Source organism: Panicum hallii, chromosome 6, assembly GCF_002211085.1.
Source record: "Panicum hallii strain FIL2 chromosome 6, PHallii_v3.1, whole genome shotgun sequence".
Taxonomy (NCBI): domain Eukaryota; kingdom Viridiplantae; phylum Streptophyta; class Magnoliopsida; order Poales; family Poaceae; genus Panicum; species Panicum hallii.
In genome coordinates this window covers 5295543-5315625 of record NC_038047.1, presented here as the reverse complement: position 1 = coordinate 5315625, position 20083 = coordinate 5295543, and the positions used below count along the sequence as shown (strand labels likewise).

At 55.3% G+C, this 20083-nt stretch overlaps 1 protein-coding gene across 1 annotated transcript; it reads right to left on the bottom strand.

Annotated features, from left to right (window-relative positions):
* Window positions 1–1767: 1767 nt before the first annotated feature.
* LOC112898052 lies at window positions 1768–2319 on the bottom strand. Its single transcript, XM_025966466.1, has one exon. The coding sequence runs from the start codon at window positions 2317–2319 to the stop codon at window positions 1768–1770; it is 552 nt and encodes a 183-aa protein (XP_025822251.1).
* Window positions 2320–20083: the final 17764 nt, after the last annotated feature.

The following is a 20083-nucleotide window of genomic DNA, read 5'->3' as shown; positions in this document are numbered from 1 at the left end:
AGGAGGTAGAATGGGCTGTTTGTCAGATCTAGTATGGATTGAAGGTTGTAGTTCCGACGGATAACTCTCTTATCAAGTTCATTAATATCTGAAGTCACTACAATCACCAATAACAACTTAGTTTTTACATGCAAGATAACAAAACAACGCATGAGGAATTATTGAGTGATGCGCTCGAGGAAGACAGTGCTCTTGGGCGCTTAGACCCGACCCCAACCAGCATGCTACTAGCAAGAGAAATAGGTGGATTCACATCACCAAAAGGTTTGTAGGTTTGAGATACACATGGCATCACCGATAGCCTTCTATGCATGCAATGTAGTCAACATGGCCATTTTATACACCTCTTGTCTTTCCAATGTCGTAGCCTCCACGGACAATGTGCCCACCCATGGCCATCTCTGTGCCACAGCCCTGCTACCTCATAGAGTGAAACACATTGTGATGCCCGTTGTGCCACCCTCAAGCTATTCAGCGTGGATACGCTAGAGACAATCGAGTGAATGCTAGATCAAACCTCCACGATGGTGAATTAAGAAGGCTATTTCCCCTAGGGCTAGGAAACTACCATCGCTAAACACCACCAATGTATCAGGCAAGCATGGCAAAACTATCCACCACAGCCTAAGCCACACGTGAAGGATGCCCCCAAAAGGAATATCCTTACAACGAAGTAGTGGTGTTACGTTAGATCCAACCGAGGGGTTAGCAGGTTCACCCTGGCGCCACCCTACAGACACCACCATCCCCATCTTATCGTTACCTTGGGGGCATCTATAGTAGGGAACAAAGATTATTGGATAAGGGGGGAGGAGATGAGAGTGATTGCCATTTTCTGACTGCCATCATGTTCGGTATACCTCTTAGGCAGCGTCGAGGCAAAGAAGGTGGTTGGGGTCCATGCATGTAGTGCTATAACCATGGAAACGGTATCCACCTCTTGACACTTACGATGTCACAGCTTACACGGATGTTATGCCCAACCATGTCCATCACTGTGCCAGAACCCCACTTCGTCATATGGTAAAACATCCTAGGCCACCCCCCAATTATCATATGGAGCAACATCCATGTTGGTTGTGGTGTTAAAAATGTCAAGAGGTGGATAATGTGGCCAAGTTGGTTGAATTGTGTGCATGGAAGGCTATCAGTGATAACAAGTGTATCTCGAACCTATGGACTCTTCAAGGCTGTTAATCCACCGTTCTTGCTAGTAGCGTGTTAGGGTGAGATCTAAGTGCTGACGTGCACCGTGTTCCTCTAACACGTCACTCAATAATTCCTCCTGCATTGTGTTGTTATCTTGCAGATTTAAAACTAGGCACTTTGTTGGCAGTTTTTATCGTGATATTCGACCACCATTTGACAACATCACTCGCATGCCATTCAGCGTGGAGCCATTGAAGACAATAGATGGAATATTGGATCATGCCTCCATAGTGGTGAATTAGGACGGCTACCAACCCTAGGTTGGGTAACCACCGCTACTGGATGGGATTGGCCACACATCCTCCACTTGTAGTTATTCTTCTTCTTCACCAAGACGGGATTGGCCAGCCACTCCGGGTGGAACACCTCCTTGATGAATCCTGCCACCAGTAGTTTGGCGATCTATGTTTTGATGGCCTGCCTTCGATCTTGAGCAAACCTGCATAGGCGCTGCTTCTTTGGAGTGGCTTTGGGGTTGAAGTTTTGTGGGTGCTTGATCAGTTCCCTGGGCACCCCTGGCATGTCTGATGGTTTCCACGCGAAGATGTCACGGTTGGCCTAAAGGAAGTTGACGAGCGTGCTTTCGTATTTAGCATCCAGCCCTGAACCTATCGGGGCTATCTTGGATGAGTTTCCTTCTTCCAACTCGATAGTCTTGATGCCTACATTGCTGGTGGGTTTCACCTTGGACTGGCTCAGCTTCTTTGCTAGAATGTCCATCTCTGACTGAAAGAGTTGCTTGGATGCCGCAAGTACTTCTGCAGCTGAATCGGGTACTTGGGTTGTTGAAGCGTACTCGATGGTTTCCTGATTGCAGTCGTAGGACTTCCTTAGGTCGCCGCGGAAGGGGAGCATGCCATTGGGCCCTGGCATCTTGAATAGCAAGTACATGTAGTGGAGTACTGCCATGGACTTTGCTAGAGCTGGACGTCCGAGGATGGCGTGATAAGGTGTTTCAAAATTGGCCACCTCAAATTTGATGTACTCAGTCCGTGTCCTGGAGGTAACTGTCAAGACCACCTTACCAAGGGATACCGCCGTGTTCCTTGGGAAAATTCTATAGAAGAGCGCCTTACTCGGAGTGAGCATATCAGAAATATCTAGTCCCATCTTCTTCAGAGTGCTTGCAAGTAGCACATTGAAGCCATTGCCTTCGTCGATGAGTACTTTGGTGAGGTTGGAGCTTGCCACCACTGGGTCTAGGATGAGCGGGAATCTTTTAGGCTCGGAGATGCTAGTGAACTAATCCTCTCTGGAGAAAGAGATCGGTACTTCAGACCATCTCAAGAACCTTGGTGTGGCTGGTTTGATTGCCATGATTTCCCGGAGGGTGAGCTTCTGGGATCATTTGGTGGGGAAGCCAGATTTGCCGCCGAAAATGATGATGACAACTTTGGAGATGTCTTGATACTTGTCACCCTCAGACTTGTCTTCGTCTTCTTTCTCCTTCCCCTTCTTCTTGTCATCCTTCTTTAGGGGCTTGGCACTGAACGCTCTGCGGAGATTATAGCAGTCCCACACAGAGTGCTTAGAGTTTGGGTGCCATGGGCACTGCCTGTGGAGGAGCTCGTCGAAGCGCTACTTCATGTTGGTAGCCTTCTTGCCCTCATAGGGCGCGTTCCATAGCCACGATAATATTGTCTGACTTGCGCTTTCATGATGAACTAGAGTAGTCTCGCTAGCTTCGGTTATCATTGCGGTGGTTGTCGTTCCACCTGTTCTGGTTGTCACCACAGCGCCTCGAGTAGCACTCCTGCTCCTGGTCCTCTTGATCCGCCCAGCTATGCATCATGTCACAGAGGTCCGCCACGGTCTTTGGACAATTTCTCCCGAAGTCCCTATAGATAGCTCTTTCGTAGAGGCCGTTGTGGAGGCAGTCGATTACATCGCGGTCAGAGATGTTCACGATTGTAGCTCTTGTCTTGAAGAAGCATTGGGTGTAGGTGCGTAGGTTCTCGTTCGTGCCTTGCTTGCACTGGGCCAGGTTGTGGCGAGTACCTGCCCGCTGGAAGGAGCTTTGAAAGTTGTCGACGAACGCCTTTTTCAGGTTGTCCATGAGTTGATGGAGCCCGGCGGGAGGCTCTTGAGCCATGCGAGTGGGGCGGGTTCCAAAGCTATCGGAAGTAGATTACCTTCATTTTGTTGGAGCCACCTACGACTTCTATGGCAGTGGGGTAGCAATGTAGCCATTGCTGCGGAGCTTGTTTGCCGTTGTATTAGTTGATGCTAACTGGCTTCAAGTGATCAGGGTATATGGTTAGCCTGACCCTGTGGGTCGGTGAATGCAGGGAAATAGTTGTGATCGTCAGGAGCGCGATATCCCTAAGTCACTCGCTCCTTTTGTCTAGCCGTGATGATTGTTCGGGCGTCATGATTAGTGTTAATGTGCTGCCGGAGATCTTGTGGAGGAGGGTTGGGTGGCGCCCTTGGTGGCCTTGGCCGCCTATGGGATTGCCTCCAGGTCTTGGATCGGGTCTTCCACCTGCTGTTCAACTATCTTGAGGTTGCTCTAGGGGAGGTGGCCTGTTGCTTGCATGTTGGTCAACCCTTGAGTTGGTGAGGTGCACTGATCGAATTGGGTTTTCCTTATTGAGTAGAAAGTACGCTCATTGGGTGAGTCTGAGGGCATCCTCTGTCTCCGGCCATCATGGTAAAATGCGGAGGAGGAAAGTAGCTTCAGCGATGTTGGCCAGTGGGGTGTGGTATTGGCGACCGTCCATCTGAGAAAACTCAATTGTTCAGATTGCATCGGGAGTCACAGCGTGCTGTTGTGCGCTGTCTTTGCTTGGCTCGTTTGGCGTCCAGCTCTTCATTGCATCCTCTGCTGCTCATCCTCCTACGGGAAATCCGTAATGTTCTCATCGGTCAAGATGTCTAAGTAGTTCGTTCTCATAATGGTCTCCACCTATGTCTGCCATGAAGGCTTCATGATCTGGCGAGTAGTCCCTGGCTTGAGGTCATTAGTATGGTTAATCCTTCTTCTTCCTTGATGGTGGAGAGAGGCCTACCATCTTGGAATGGGAGTTCACCAAGACAGGCTACTAGGCGGGTTTCGTCGTTGGCGAGTAGTTCGAAGGGTTTCATGCCCTTCCAGTAAACTAATCTGCCTTGCGGAGTTAATGTGATGATCAGGCCCTGCTGGGCGCCTGATAAAGGTGTCCTGCCGTCAGAGTCCGAGTCGTTATTAGGAACACGATCAGCCCCCCGGCATGTTGGTGGCTGAGTCATTTCCAAGTCCTTCTCCAATGCGAATAGGGACTGGGACTGCATTGCCTCCTGGTAAATGGTGGCTGAATGGCATAGTCCGAATAGGGTTCAGGTGGGGTGGGTGCTTGGGTGGTGTGCATCCGACTCGAGCAGTCCAAGCTGAGCACGAGTAGAAGTCAGGTGGGACCCAGACTTGCTCTCGTGGTTCCTGATCGGATCAGGAAGCGGGATCTCATTGAGATTATCGATGAACTCATCAATGATGCAACAGGGGGTTGGTGTAGACGCATCCGTCTTTGTGGTGTCTGCGAGGTGAAGATGAAAGTTGTCTGCACCATTAGCGACCAGACCTTGGAGCCAAAGGTGAATCTCGTGCCTTCTTCGAATGTGACGGTGAACTTGAAAGACGCCATCAAGTTCTCCAAGGTAGTAGATTTTTAGGTGGAGTGTTGCCGAGATCAGGAACTCGAAGGTGCACACAACACAAGGTTTAGACGGGTTCAGGCCGCTGAATAGCGTAATACCCTACGTCATGTTTGGTGGTTTGTATTGCATGAGATTGAGATGTCTTGGAGTGGTCCTTGCTTGCCCTTATATACTCCCGGGGGGGGGGGGGGGCAGGGTTACAAGTCATGGTTATGGTATTCTTAGCAAGATACGACTTGAGTCCTACTCGGGCTTATACTAGTAGTTTCCTTCTATTTTGACTAGGCCTACTCGTATCCGAGTAGTTTACAACAAATTTATGGCAAGGTACAGGAAGTAACCTATCCCTACTATATTACATATCCATTACACGTCAGCAGTCCCATGGATGCTGGTCCGACAAACACCAATGTATTAAGCCCGTAGGCCAAAATGAGGCAACATTGCCTATACCACATGTGAAGACCACCCCCCCCCCCCCCGCGTGAGGAAGCAGTGGTGTCAAATCCATCCCACGCAGCTGTATAGTCACCACCATTGCCATCTCACGGGTACCTAGGGGGGTTGGCAACCCATGACTTTTAGAGGGGTTAGACCCTACTCCTTCTGTCCTGTAATATAAGGCATCCTAGCATTTTCATGATAGATTAAGGAGATAAGGAAATGACATATGTACCCCTATTTAATGCCTTGTTTGGTTGCAATTTTGTTGTTTTCATGGTTGTTGGGTATTTTAATCACTGCGAAAGTGAATCCGCAAGCGTGTGGATACCAATGTAGCTTTCTCCTCAGAGAAGAGTATTCCAAGGGTATCGAATCCAAGTGAACGTGTGAGTATATCTACGATTCTAGTATCCAAGGAAAACCAACTAGATAAGGTAGGCGAAGGGTAGAGAGGATTCCTAAGGATAGCACTTAGATAAGTTAAAGGTCGATCTCTCGGGTAAGACTCGCTTCGGGCATCGGCTTACTCCTGGTTTGCTAGGAGACTCCGGCCAACGGCTCTACGCTATATCCGAACGTGGAGGATTACAAAGGACCAACAGGGCTATCACCACCTGCGGCCTACCTCTAACAATCCATGGGATATGCAGCGTGGTGTGCTCTGTTTGTGGGTGTTGGTGCATCGTGTTAGCGCTGGAGAGTCCGTGGCTCTCCCCCACACTTGTTTGTACCTGTCGGAGGAAATCTCCAGCCGGGTGGTGGAATGCACCCGCCTAATCCTAGTTAAGGATGGGTTTGGAGGAGACTTAGGAACGCTTGATCGATGGGCGGATAAACGCAGGAAAGACACGAGGATTTTAGAGTGGTTCGGGCCGCCGGAGCGTAATACCCTACGTCCACTTGTGTGTGTGTTGCTTGAGCCTGAAATGTGTATCATGAACCTGTCTTCTATCGAGTGCACTGTCCCTTTTATAGTTCAGGGGAGGTGCTTACACTGAGCGGGGCCCCGACAGGTGGGCCCGGCCAACAAGAGCCTGCTGTACGAGAGATATGGAGATCATCCTCTCGAGCTCCTCTCCGTAGTCCTCTCAATCGGGAAGTTGATGTGCGTATCTACAACCAGGGTATGGCTGTGTGCAGCCATACCCGTACAGTGACTGCTGTCAGTGTTGCCCAACAGTGAAGCCGTGTTGTCACTGTTGGGACAGAACCTTCTGTCAGGTGACGGAATAGCGCTGACCCGTTGCGCCTTTGCCTCCACGTGCACTGTGGCAGCGCACGCCTCAGCTCTCCTATTACAGGCCATCATTACGCCACGCGCGGCGCCGTGACGGGACTGTACGCCGCTTGCGCACAGTATACAGTGACACGACGCGCCGCCTTGGAAACAGGCGAGCTCACCGTGGTGTCAGCCTACCTGCCCTGTGTGTCAGTGGCAGGCCACACCTTTTGACTTGGGCGCGCCCAGCCCAACTACTGCATTAAATGGTGGTAGGTGGGTTGGAGACCCGCGAAGGGCCTCCTGCCACGGGCACGTGGCAGGGCCAGCCCCACTCCCACCGCAGGGGCGGCACGTGGCGGCACTGGACCCCTTCCCGGGGGGAGGGGGGTCCGGGCCCCCCGAGGCCAGTTGGAGCGGTCAGGCCCGTGATGGTCTGACCATCACACGTGGCGGCTTCGGACCTCCCTGGGGAGTCTGGGTCCGCGGGGGCTACCCGATAGCTCCCCTGCCTCCATGGGCACGTGGAGGCCCCGGACCTCTAAGAGCACGGGGAAGGTCCGGAGACCATGGTCCCAGCTATCAGGCCTGGGCCGTACGCCACGTCACCCAGGAGAGGAGGGGGAGATCACGGATAACGAGACGCTAAGGGCCTGGACACCCTAGCAGGAGGTACCCCTGTCCGTATGTACCGACAGAGGCCCCCAGGCCCACCTCGGGTGAGGGATGAACCCGCAGGTGGGGCCAGATCCCAGCATTGCGCCGGGTGGACAGCTTGTTCCCGCCGGGGGAGGGCATTGTAACACCCTAAGGTATTTTTCCTTAAATTTTAATGAATTTATTTGGGCTCAAATAAAATTTTCCAGAGTTTTCTCTAATTTACCTTGCATTTAAAGTAATTTTAAAACGTAAAGAATTAAAATTTATTTTAGGTTCAACATGTTTGTGCATTCATGCTGGTGCATAAGTTTTATTTGGTTGAGTGCATAGGAGTTGAATTCAAATTTGAGTTGAATTCAAATAGAATTGAGTTGGGTTGATAAAGAAAAGGGAAGAAGCAGGAAAGTAGGTCAGTCATTCCTTCCTTTCTCAGTCATTCCTTCCTTTCTCAGTCATTCCTTTCCTTTCTCAGTAATTCCTTTCCTTTCTCAGTAATTCTTTTCCTATTCTCAGTCATTTCTTTCCTTTCTCAGTCATTCCTTTCCTTTCTCAGTAATTCCTTTCCTTTCTCAGTAATTCCTTTCCTTTCTCAGTCATTCCTTTCCTTTCTCAGTCGTTCCTTTCATTTCTCAGTCATTCCCTCAGCCTGACCCCACCTGTCGGCCCTTCCCCCTCTCCTCCTTTCTTCTCCGGCGCAACCTCCCTCCCCGAGATCCCCGGCGAGCCCCTCCCTCGGGCCCGCGCGTCAATGGGACCGCTGCCACCCTACAAAGAGCCGCCCCAACCATCTGGACCCTAACCCTAGCCGTCACTCAAACCCCCGGCGCCGCCACCCTTTCCTCCGCCGCGCAAGCTCCCTCGGCCTCACCACCGCGCCGCCGTTCCGCCGCGCTCTAGGCCCCCACAGCCCCCGCAAGAGCTCCGCCGCGCCTCCTAGAAGCTTCCCGAGCCGTGCATTGGAGCTCTGGACCTCGGCATCACCGGAATTGAGCCTCGACGCCGCTGCCGGTGATCTGCTCCGCCGCCTTAATTGCCCGCCGTCGTTGCGTCCCGGCCTCTCTTAACCTCCTGGTTACCTCCGCAGGAACTTCCCCGACCAATCCGTGCGGCCAAGGGACCTCGAGCCTCTCTGTTGCCGCCTGTCCACGAGCGCCGCCCCGTTTCTTCCACCGGCCGTCGTCGTCTTCCTCACTCCGTCGCGTCTCCGGCCTCCACAGCCCTCGGTGAGCCTCGCCTCCTACCCCTGGTCCTTTTGCACCAGAAGTCGTAGGCATTAGCTAACCGTAGCGCCAGAACACCGCTCGCCGGCGTTGCCCTTTGCCCGAGCCGCCGTGCATAACCGCCGTCCCCGCGAGCCCATCAGATCGGACCAGTCCGATCCAGATCGGACCATCCGGACCCCTCTGTTCAGATCGGACCGTCCGAACCGGAATGCGTCCGAACCGTTCGATTTAGATCCAACCGCCCTTATTAGAAGCCGCGTACCGGTCAGCGCCGGTAGTTTTGCTAAAGAGACCCCGGCCTTCTTGGAAATAAACCCGCAGTCCACCCCGTGAGTCAAAAGTATTTGCAAAAAAGTCCTTTTCTTCCCGTTTGACCCCCCTGGCTTCTCTGGAAATTGAACCCGCGGTCCGTGGCTTGGGTTCTCTCGCGCTAGCCCCCGAGTCTAGGGTTTATTTACGTTTAAGCCCTCGGTTTTTGTGCAGAAGCCCCTGGAAGTTAGGTTTTTCTTACAAATAGGTCCCTAGAACTTGTTTTAAGCGTAGTTTTCGCGTTCTAGCTCCGTTTTAGGTGTTCTTTATATCCGCGCGATCGTTGTAACGCGTAGAATAGTTCTAGGCCAGTTTTGTGTGCTGTTCTATTCTATTGGTGTACTGTTTACTTATAGTTTGTTATGGTTGTGCATGTGTGTATGTGTGGACTATGCTTGATGATCACGAGTAGACGCGGAGCCTTTGGACCAGTACCAGGAGCCACCATCTTCTGAAGCTTTTGAGCAGCAGCAAGAGAACTTTGAGGAAGGCAAGTATAACATGAATCTCCTATCACTTTTAAATACAATTTCATACTGCATTTAATTCTGTGCGCCTATAAGGATTTCCTAGCCACCTTTATATCCTTTATATATATCCTTTGGGTTGCATTTTGGTTAGTTGTGCTAGGTTGCTGCGCTATAACAAATCTCGGTCCTTTGTAATTAATTTGATTAATGGTCTTATGTAACTTAATTCTGGAGCCGACCCTCTGTGCTGTGTGCTTGAGTGGTTTGTGCGTCCTTAAAAATATGTTTTTGTAGAAACATGGTTTAGGGGGCCAGCACGGTGCTTAGTGCTTGGTTGGCCACTCTCCATAAGGACCGGTTCATAGAGCGACAACCTGGGACAACCGCGCAACCACAAGACTGGAATGGGACGGTCTTGACTTACTAATTAGGTCATTTTGGTTCCGGGGTAACTTACCTGCGTGGGCAAGAGGGGTGGTAAGCTTCAATGGTCCCTGCTCCTCCGGCTTGGTTTGTGCTGTGTGTCTTGTACCCCCGGAGGTGGGCCCCATCGTCGCTGATCCAGAATCCTTAGCGGTTACACCTTACCAACGTGATTCTTTGTAACGGTCTCGTAGTGTGCTTGCTAGCCATCTCACCTAAGGAAGTGTGATGAATAACTAGCGTAGCTCACGACTTGTGGGTAAAGTTGTGCAACCTCTCGAGAGTGTAAAACTGATATATCAGCTGTGCTCACAGTCATGAGCGGCCCAGATCCTCCTTTTGATTAGTGGGGTTATCAACCTTTGATTAGGGAGATTCCCCGGGTGGTTTTGGTTTGGATGGTTCCCAGTAGTTCTTAATTAATACTGATTAATTTCTTATGCAATTTGGGTTATGGTAATTCATCCACTTGTAGTAATTAGCTTTAATAAAATTTGCCAAGATTAAAAGCTAATGCAGTTGAGTCAGCTAGCCTAGAGCCTCATAGTTTGTGTTATACTTGTTGAGTACGAGTTTGTACTCACACTTGCCTCTCTACTCTTCTGTTCTATTTCGGATATCTTCGACTGCTGCTCAGTGCCCGGCAACGTGGAGGACTACGTCAGCGGCTTTGATGACTTCTAGGCGTTTGTCTCCCAGTCGACGTCCCTGTGGTGCCCAGCTCTTCATGTATTCATTTTACGCTTCCGCATTGCTTGAACTGATTCTTGATTCAGTTGTAATAAAGATATTCATTTATTAATTTATACGCTTTTATTCGTGACATGTGTTGTGATATCTTGATAATCTGTTGTATATATGCGTGACTTGATCCTGGCGCATATATGATTGCTCGATTTATGTTCTTATAAATCGGGTGTGACAGGCATGGATGTCCTTTCCCTCGTAGCGGGATCCCCAAGGGGCCCGTCCCCCGCCCGCGCTGTGCGCATCAGGCGGTTCAGATTCTTGTCTTATTCGAGCCCGTCCTGCGGCTCGGGCGGTTCGGATTCCGCATTTTCCCCTATCCTCCAGCGGCCACGCCTCTGACTGGCGGGCCCGGGCCCACCGGTCATTGGGTGTGAGAGGAGGGGGCCTGGTGCAGGCAACCGTTCGACTTCTCTTCGGTCGCTGTGGGGCGCGAGAGGGCGACAACCTTTTGCATAAAAGGTAGGCGCCGAAGGGAACGGCTACCTTTTCGCTCTTGCCAACAACAGACGCTGTAGCGCCCCGCACTCTTCCTTGCGATCAGCTTCCTTGTGCTCGGCATCCTTCTTCTTCCTGTTCCCTTGCGATCCATCCATAGCAATCTCACCGCCATCACCATGTCTTCGCTTCCTTTCCCACGCCGCTTCCAGACCCAGGCCCAACTGGACCTGGTGCGCTGCCTTGTGGGATGGACCGCGCCGGAAGAAGCCAAGAAGATCAGGGCCGGCAAAATCCCCCTCCGCGACCTTGCCGCGGGGGAGTTCATTCTCTTCAACTAGTACGCCATGTGCGGGTTGGTTCCTCCGATCTCCTCCTTCTTCCTCCTGCTCCTGGAGGAGTTCGGCCTCCAACTTCATCATCTCACCCCCCACCCCGTCCTCCTTGTGGCGGTCTTCGCCCATTTCATGGAGATGTTCGTGGGGGTGCGCCCCTACACCACCATCTTCAGGCATTTCTATGCCTTGGTCGGGACTGGGAGGAGCAAGCGCGAGGTCGGCACGTACTATTTCCAGCTCCGGCACAGGATGGCGAGCTCCTACATCAGCGCCTTTTCCAGCTTCAAGTGGGAGGACTGGCGTGAAGGCTGGGTTATTGCGGAGGCTGACCCCCACGACCACCTGGAGCTGCCAACAGGGGGATCCCAGAGCGATCGGAGCACCTGGAAGGCCAAGCCGATGATAGCGGTGGAGCTCGTCCCGGGGCTTAATCGGGTCAAGAATCTCCAACGGAGCGGCCTGACATCCATGATGGTGCTGGGCGACTTCCTGAAGTGGCGAATTGCTCCCCTGCAGCAGCGGTCCCGGATGGCCTACATGTACACAGGGCTAAATGATTGCTGCAGGATCGCGCGCGGACCCGACACCGACTTCTCCAGAGCGGAGCTGGAGGTCGCGATCCGAGGAATGACTGGCGAAGCATTCAGCCCGGAGTCCCTGGTCCTCCCGAGCGGGGTGAAGGCCCTGTGCGAGGACCAGGCGTTGCGGGCGTCAGTCCTGGCATCAATGCCGACCCTGGACGAGGGTGGCCTGGCGGTCCGGCAGCTGGGAGGCGACCCCAATCACGGGCTCCACATCCCCGGCGCCACTCCAGAACGCCAGCAACGCGCCAGCCAAGGTCCCGCGGGGCCAAGCCCCGGAGGTCCGGCCCCCAGCGGGAAGGGGAAGGAGAAGGTGCCGGTGCCGGAGCACCGGCACAAGGACAATGCAGGTGCCGCCCCGGCTCAGAGGGACGACGGGGCCCAGGGGATGGCCCCCGCGCGGAGCAGCCAAGCAGAGGGGAGCAAGTCCCGGAGGCTCCAGCGCAGTGACGGCTCCTTGGTGGGGGAGCCGGCCCCTAAACGTCAAAGAACGGTGGAGGCGGAGAGGCCGAGCGGAGCTCCAGCACCTCCGCCGCAGCGCCAGCAGCCGGAGAGGAGGTCGGAGGAAATGCGGCGGCCTTCCCCGAGGCAGCAGACTCCTCCACCGCCACCTCCGACGCGGCGGCCCGCGACGCCGCCACCACCGACGAAGCCAAGGCCGCATACCCCACCCCCGCCGCCAGAAGCACCAGTGGCCGGGAATATCCGCCAAAGGCCCGGTGGGCCTTCGGCAGAGAAGGTGGTCCCCCCAAAAGTGCGGGGCAGTTGGGAATGGTTTGATTTTGAGTAAGTGGTCTCCCTTGGAACTTCCTGTTATCCCAATTTGTTTCCTGGGGCCCTAACCTTGTTGGTGATCTGACAGGTCCCTCACTTCGGACGCCACAAGTACGTCCACTGGAGCCGCCTCAGCTGGGGGGTCCGGCCCCCAGCCAGTACCAGCAGAAGTCGGACCCGGTGGTCCGGAACCAGAGGTCGCCACACCCCCAAGGCCCGAACCCACCCCGGGGGAGGAGGCCGTCGGACCTGCTGCGTCGACCGAGGCACCAGCAGCAGCAACAGCAGCAGCAGCACCGGACGCCGTGGTGAAGCCTCCACCAGCTGAACCTGCAGCGGCAACCAAGGCAGCAGCGCCGGAGGTGGCGGAGTCGGAGGCAGCAGCGGCGCCGGAGGTCGCAGAGGCCGTCAGCACCACCACTCCACCTGCGCAAGAGGAGGAGCCGGAGGTGGTGCCAGGAAGACGCCTCCTACCAAGTCCAGCAGAGGTCCCGCTCCCCGCCTCTTTGCTAAAAGCCTGCAGGTTCACGAGGAGCTGGAGGCAGGCATCCGCCGGGAGTGGGTGAGGCTGGAGGCGGAATGCCACCGTCTCTTCGACTGGGAGCAGCACCTGGGGGACTGCATCAAGTCCGTCTCCGCCCGCTACGCCGATGAGCGCGCTAAGCTCGTGCTGGAACGCGAGCTCCTGCAGGAGCAGCTGCAGCGGGCTCTCGACAGAGAGGCAGCAGCTGCCCAACGGGAGAGGGCGGCTGTACGGCGGGAGAAGCAGGCCCTCGAGCGGGAGCTTCTGGTGGAGACGAGGGTGCAGGCGGCCAACCAGTCCAAGAAAGTGGTGGAGATGACCAAGGCGCAGGAGGCCACTCTTGAAGAACTGGCGGCAGCCGCGGCAAGGAGGGAAGAAAGGCTCGCCACCCGTGAAGCAGAGGAGGTGACCCGGCTCGAGGAGCTCCAGGAGCGGGAGGCAGCCGTGGAGAAGGAACTAGCGGCCGGGACCCGGAGGTTTCGGGAGCGCGAGGCGGCCCTCCAGGAGAAGGAGGCCAAGGTGGAGGAGTTCCAGCCGGAGCGGAGCGCCAGCATTGGCCGCATCGTAAGGTGGGCCGGTGAGGTGAACTCCTCCCTGGAAGCTCTCGGAGCAAACCCCATCTAGGTGGCGGAGGCTCCCTCTTCACTTGGCGTTGCCCTCCAGGTGCTGGACTCCGCTGCCGAGCGACTTCAAGGCCTGGAGTCCGCATGCTCGACCTCCTGGAGACAGAAGGGAGAGCAGTTGCCCGGGGGACGGCTGAATATATCCTCACCTGCTTCCGGAGCCACGACCCCGCCATCCAACTAACTCCCGTCCTGGTTGGTCCCATCCGGGCGACGGCGGCCGCCGCGAAGGAGGGTGTGCAGGAGGCGGCCGACATGGTGGTGTCCCACATCTGACGCCGTCCCGACGCCTCCGGACCACCAGGGCAACAGGATTAGCATTTTTGTTATTGTTTTTGTAATATAACTTCATGATGTGATGTAATATAATTCCGTGTACATTATTAGTAATGCATTTAAGTATTTCGTGCATCTACTTTTTGCGAAAAACTTAGCTGTTTTCCTGATTGTCGAGCTGTAAAGTGTTCTCAAGTACACCGAGGTCCCATGGCCCCCTGGGAGGTAGTCGCGATAGGTCGGGACTAGCTGCTATAGAACCGAGGTCCTGCACATGACTTAGGATCGATGTTTAGTAGACATCCCCACGAGGTCCCGGTCTGGCCAGCGAAGGCCTTCTGAGTTGCGTAGCGGGTCGGAGCGCCAGAGCCTAGGTTCGGGGATTAAAGGGATCCCGGCCCCCGGGTCCATGGTTCGAGGTACAACGGTACTCACCCTAGGGGGGCAGGGCGTGTAGGCTTAGGGTACGGAACCAAGCTAAGCGGCTACACGACCCTGGACCCCAGCAAAGAACGAGGACGTCTCCCTGAAGCCAGTTCCCAGGTGTCCGGTTCCTTTTCTCCAGCGGGGCAGAGGTCTTGGGGCAGAGACGTAGCGTAGCAACTCAAGAAGGGCCTCGGGCACGGCATAGACGTAAAAGTCCACGTGGGGGGTTAGTGTAACGAGAAGCAAAGAAAAAATAGAACCGCATAAAGCTTAAGGACACACTGAGAGCAAATCTTTCCTTAACGAATTGGTACAGAAGGATTGTGCAAAGGTGATGCTACCAATTACAAAGGAAAAATTCCCTCTCAACTAGGTCCTAGGGATAGAACTTACGGAGGTGCTCTATGTTCCATGGATTAGGTAGTTGCATGCCTTCCTCCGTAGCCAAACGAACAGATCCGGGTCGGCACACCTTTGTCACCTTGAAGGGCCCCTCCCAGCTGGGGGAGAGCTTGTGCAGGCCCTCTCGGTTTAGGATTCGCCTTAAGACTAGGTCCCCGACCCGGAGCTCCCTACTACGCACGAACCGTTGGTGATAGCGCCGGTGCGCTTGGTTGTATCGTGCGTTTCAGATTGCTGCTCGCCATCTCCGCTCGTCGACGAGGTCCACGTCTTGGCGACGCTGCTGTTCCTGCAAGTTCTCGTCAAAAGCCTGGACTCGTAGAGAGCCCATGGTGATCTCCGGGGGAAGGCACGCTTCGGCCCCGTAGACCAAGAAGAAAGGGGTTTCCCCTATCGCCCGGCTGGGTGTGGTCCGGTTTCCCAACAGCACGCTCGGAAGCTGATCAATCCATCTTGCACCATGTTTTTCAAGATCGCAGTATGTCTGGATCTTGAGCCCTCTAAGGATCTCAACGTTAGCCCGCTCAACTTGGCCATTGCTCCTGGGATGCGCCACTGAGGTGAAACAGAGCTGGATACCAATGTCTTCGCAGTACTCTTGAAAGTATTGGCTTATGAACTGAGTCCCATTGTCAGCGATGACCCGGTTCGGGACCCCGAACCAGCACACGATTGACTTGAGGAAAGCGGTTGCTGACGCCTTGGTGATGTTGACCACTGGGGTTGCCTCCGGCCACTTGGTGAATTTGTCAATGGCGACATAGAGGTACCGGTACCCGCCGACGGCCCTAGGGAAGGGTCCCAAGATATCCAACCCTCATACAGCAAAGGGCCAAGAGGGAGGAATCATCTGCAGTGCCTGAGCTGGAGTGTGTATCATCTTTGCATGGAACTGGCACGCTTTGCAGGACCTTACCAACTCAGCTGCATCCTAGAGCGCTGTCGGCCAGTAAAAGCCATGCCGGAAGGCTTTACCGACCAGCGTGCGGGATGAAGAATGACTTCCGCACTCGGCTCCATGGATCTCCGCGAGCAAGTCGCGGCCCTCTTCCTAGGTGATGCACCGCATGAGGATGCCGTTGGCGCCACGGCGGTAGAGATCCCCTTCTACCACCATGTAACACTTAGCCATCCGGACTATGCGCTCAGCAGATGCTTGGTCTTTAGGAAGGAAATTATCTTTCAGGTAGTCCCGGACCTTAGAGATCCATGCATCGGGACCTTCCTGAGAAACTGGGCATGGCTCCCTGAGGTCTTCGGGACCCTCAAGGGAGCACACGACCCTTGGTGGGTTCCACGGATGGAGCACCGCCGGGACCGCTAGCTTCGAGGTGCTATTCCGACCCCCTTCGCCCAGGTCGGCAGGCTGGGCGGAAGGCTTCAGCAGACGTCTCTGGAAGAGCAGTCGTGAGTCCAAAGATTAAGGCCTCATACTCCGCCATGTTTTTGGTGGCCTCAAAATCGAGGTGCAGCATGTACTTCAACTGCTCGCCACGTGGGTCGATGAGGACCACGCCAGCCCCTGCCCTCTTACTGCGGGCGGACCCATCAAAGTATAGCGTCCAGTGGGGTTCGGCGAACACCGGAGCCCTGACTTTCGGACGTGGGGGGTCCGACCCATTGTCTGGACCCCCTTGGGCGCTTGGTGCTGGTGTCCACTCCGCGACGAAGTCAGCAAGGACATGGCTCTTGATGGCGTGGCATGGCTGGAAGTCGAGTTGAAAACCAGCGAGCTCTGCTGCCCACCTGGCTATGTTGCCCGCGGCGTTGGAATTGTGGAGGATGGCCCTCAATGGGTAGGAGGTCACCACCACAATCTTGTGGGCCTAGAAGTAGTGGCGGAGTTTCCTGGACGCAACGAGTAGAGCATAAAGGAGTTTATGCGTCTCAGGATACTGAAGAACCTCACTGACGTAGTAGACCGGCTTCTGGACGGTCCTGACTCTATCAGGCGGACTGGATCCTTCTGCTAGAGCTGGGGACCCGCCGGACCCCAGGTCGCTTGGTGTCTCCCCGGGTCGGGACCCGGCTGGACCCTCCGAAGTAGGGCCGGTTGTCAGATTGGTGGAGGCCGGACCTCCTTCTCCTGCAGGGGGGTCCATATGGGCCCCCTGTGGGAGTTGCTCGGACCTCTCAGTGACCAGCACCATGCTGATCACTTCGGCCGTCGCTGCAAGATAGAGAAACAGTGTCTCTCCTGGGTCCGATGCGACCAGGACCGGCAAAGAGGTGAGGTACTGCTTCATCTCTTGGAAGGCACGTTCTGCCTCTTCAGTCCATGTGAGTGGACCGGACCCCCTCATCAACTTGAAGAAGAGAAGTGCCCTCTCCGCCAGCCTCGAAATGAAGCGACTGAGGGCTGCAAGGGACCCCGTTAGCCTCTACACATCCTTGAGGCGCGCAGAGGGTCTCATTGCCTCAATCGCTCAGACCTTATCCGGGTTGGCCTCGATCACCCGGTGGGAGACCAGGAAACCAAGAAGCTTTCCCGCCGACACGCCAAAGACGCATTTCTCGGGATTAAGCTTGGTGGAGGTCGCTCGTAGCTTGTCGAAGACTTGAGCTAAATTTTCTAGGAGGGAATTTGATTCTCTAGTCTTGACAACGATGTCATCTACATACACCTCAACAATATCTCTAACCAAATCACCTGAAGTGATGTTCATTGCACGACCAAAGGTGGGTAGAGCATTAAGCAATCCATAAGGCATTACTATATAACAATAAAGACCATCCACTGTTACAAAAGCTGTATGCTTCCTATCATCCCTAGCCATTTTGATTTGGTGAAAACCAGAATAGGCATCTATGAAGGACAGCAAATCACACCCGGAGGTGGAGTCTACAATTTGGTCTATACGCGAGAGTGGATAAGGGTCTTTTGGATATGCCTTATTAAGATTGGTGTAGTCGATGCACATCGGAAGCTTTCCGTTAGCCTTCGGGACCACGACTGGATTGGCCAACCACACTGGGTGGTAGACCTCCTCGATGAAGCCAGCCTGTAGCAGTTTGCGGACCTCTTCACGGATGAAGTTTTGCCGCTCGATGGACTGCTTGCGTGGCTTCTGCCGGACCGGCCTGGAGTCGGGGTGGATCTTCAAATGATGCTCAATCACCTCCCTAGGGATCCCGGGCATCTGTGACGGTTCCCAGGCGAACACGTCAAGATTTGCCCGGAGGAAGGCGATGAGCGCGCTTTCCTATTTCTCTCCCAGATTCCCACCGATGCGGGTGGTCTGGGGGGCCTCCGCTCCGACCTGGACGGTCTTCACGGGCACATCATCCGTATCGGACGGACGAACCTTGGGTGCCTTGGCCGGAGCCTTGGCACGCGAGGAGGAGGGGTCGGACCCCTGTGCGCCAGCTGTGGGGGCAAGTCCTGTTGCCAGCGTGTGGAGTTTTTCGACTGCCACGACGGCAGCGGCCCGGTCGCTCTGGACGGTGAGGACGCCTGCCGGAGAAGGCATCTTCAGGACCAGGTACCCATAATGGGCCACGGCCATGAACCCGTATAGGGCCGGCCTGCCGATGATGGCGTTGAAGGGGAGGTTAACTTCCACAACCTCGAACTGCACGTTCTCGATGCGGAAGTTGTCCTCCGTCCCAAACGTGACCGGCAGGGAGATGGTCCCTACCGGGTACACGGGATCCGGGCCCACTCCGAAGAATGGACGCGATGGAGTCAGTTTGGACTCTGAGATCTGCAGGTGCTTGAACGCTGCATAGCTGATGACGCTGAGGCCAGCGCCTCCGTCGATCAGCACGTGGTGAAGGCGGATGTTGGCAATGGTGGGTGCCGTGACGAGCGGCAGCACACTAGCGCCCGCCATATTTTCCGGGCAGTCCAACGGCCCGAAGGAGATGGTGATGCTCTTCCACCGCTGGTGGGGCGCCGCCTTCGGCGTCGCCTGCTTCACCGAGAGAACCTCTCGGCGAAGGGTCTTGACATCCCGCCGGGAGACGAGCTCCGAACTGCCGCCGTACATGACATACAGCTTCTTGCGGCGCTCGTCACCACCAGACTCGGTGTCGGACTGGTGGAAGAGACCCTTGAGGTCTTTATTGGGGGTTTGGTACCCCAACTCCCTCTCCGTCGCGGCTGCTTCGGCATCGGAGGCTTTCTCCTTGCCGGATCGCCGCGGAGGGGATGAGCCTTCCCTGGAGGCTTGGTCGCGCCTCTTGCTAAGGCGCTCCGCGAGCTTCTAGATCTCGTGGCACTCGGTGGCGCTGTGGCGAGCCCCAGGATGAACAGGGCACGACCCGGGGTCGGTGCGCTGTTGACGTGGGCGCTTGCCTCGGGAGTTCTGGCCCCCGGACGTCGCAGCAGCAACGGCCGGACCCCCGATCCGTGACTTGTCAAAGCCACAGTTCTTCTTGTTCTTTTTCTTGCCGCTGCCAGGGGCAGCGCCACTGGGCCCGCTCATCTGAGCGGGACCTGCCTGGGTCGTAGAGTGGCACGGGCGGCCTTCTACAGCCCTGGCGCATTTGTCCGCCAAAGCGAACAAGGTGGTAACGGTTTCCACCTAATGAGTCGCCAGCTTCTCCAGCATCTTCTCATCACGGACCCCCTGGCGGAAGGCCGTAATGATGGACGCGTCGGAGATACGCGGAATGGTTCCACGCACCTTGGTGAAGCGGGAGATGAAGGTCCGAAGGGTCTCTCCGGGTTGTTGCTTCACAGCGTGGAGGTGGGCCTCCACACCGTGCTGCTGGTACACACTGGCAAAATTTGCCTTAAACTGTGCGCAGAGCTCTCCCCAGGACTGGATGCTCCCCGGGGTGAGTTTCATGAGCAGGTCCGGGCTGGGCCGGTCAAGGCTACATAAAAGTAACTTGCCATGACGACGTCGTTACCTCTGGCCGCCGTGATGGCGGTGATGTAGACCTGCAGGAATTCTGACGGATTGGTGGACCCGTCATATTTTTCCGGTAGGTGGGGTCGGAACTTGGACGGCCAGGCGACCGCGCGAAGGTGATCTGCGAGTGCTGCGCAGCCCACGCCCGACACCGGTGCCTGAGCGAGTCCCTGCGGCCTGGCCATGGCTGCATCGAGCTCGGGCGCAAGATTTCGACCCTCAATGTTGAGCTGTCGATTGCGTGCTCGCTCAATGGAGACCCGGGCATCCTCTCCCGCATGCCTGCGGTTGAGCTCCGCCCGGAGGTCACCGGTCCGTGCACTCCTCACTGATGGTGAGTGCACAGAACCGGTTGCGCCGCCCTGATGACGGCGCTGCCTAGACACAGACCCTCCCGCAGAGCTTGGGGAGGCCTGAGCCAGGTTGAGGAGACGGTCGACGTCGTCACGCCACTGCCTCTGGGCGTCTGGCGAAGCCGCCTCACCAGGAGGGTTGCGGAGCAACTC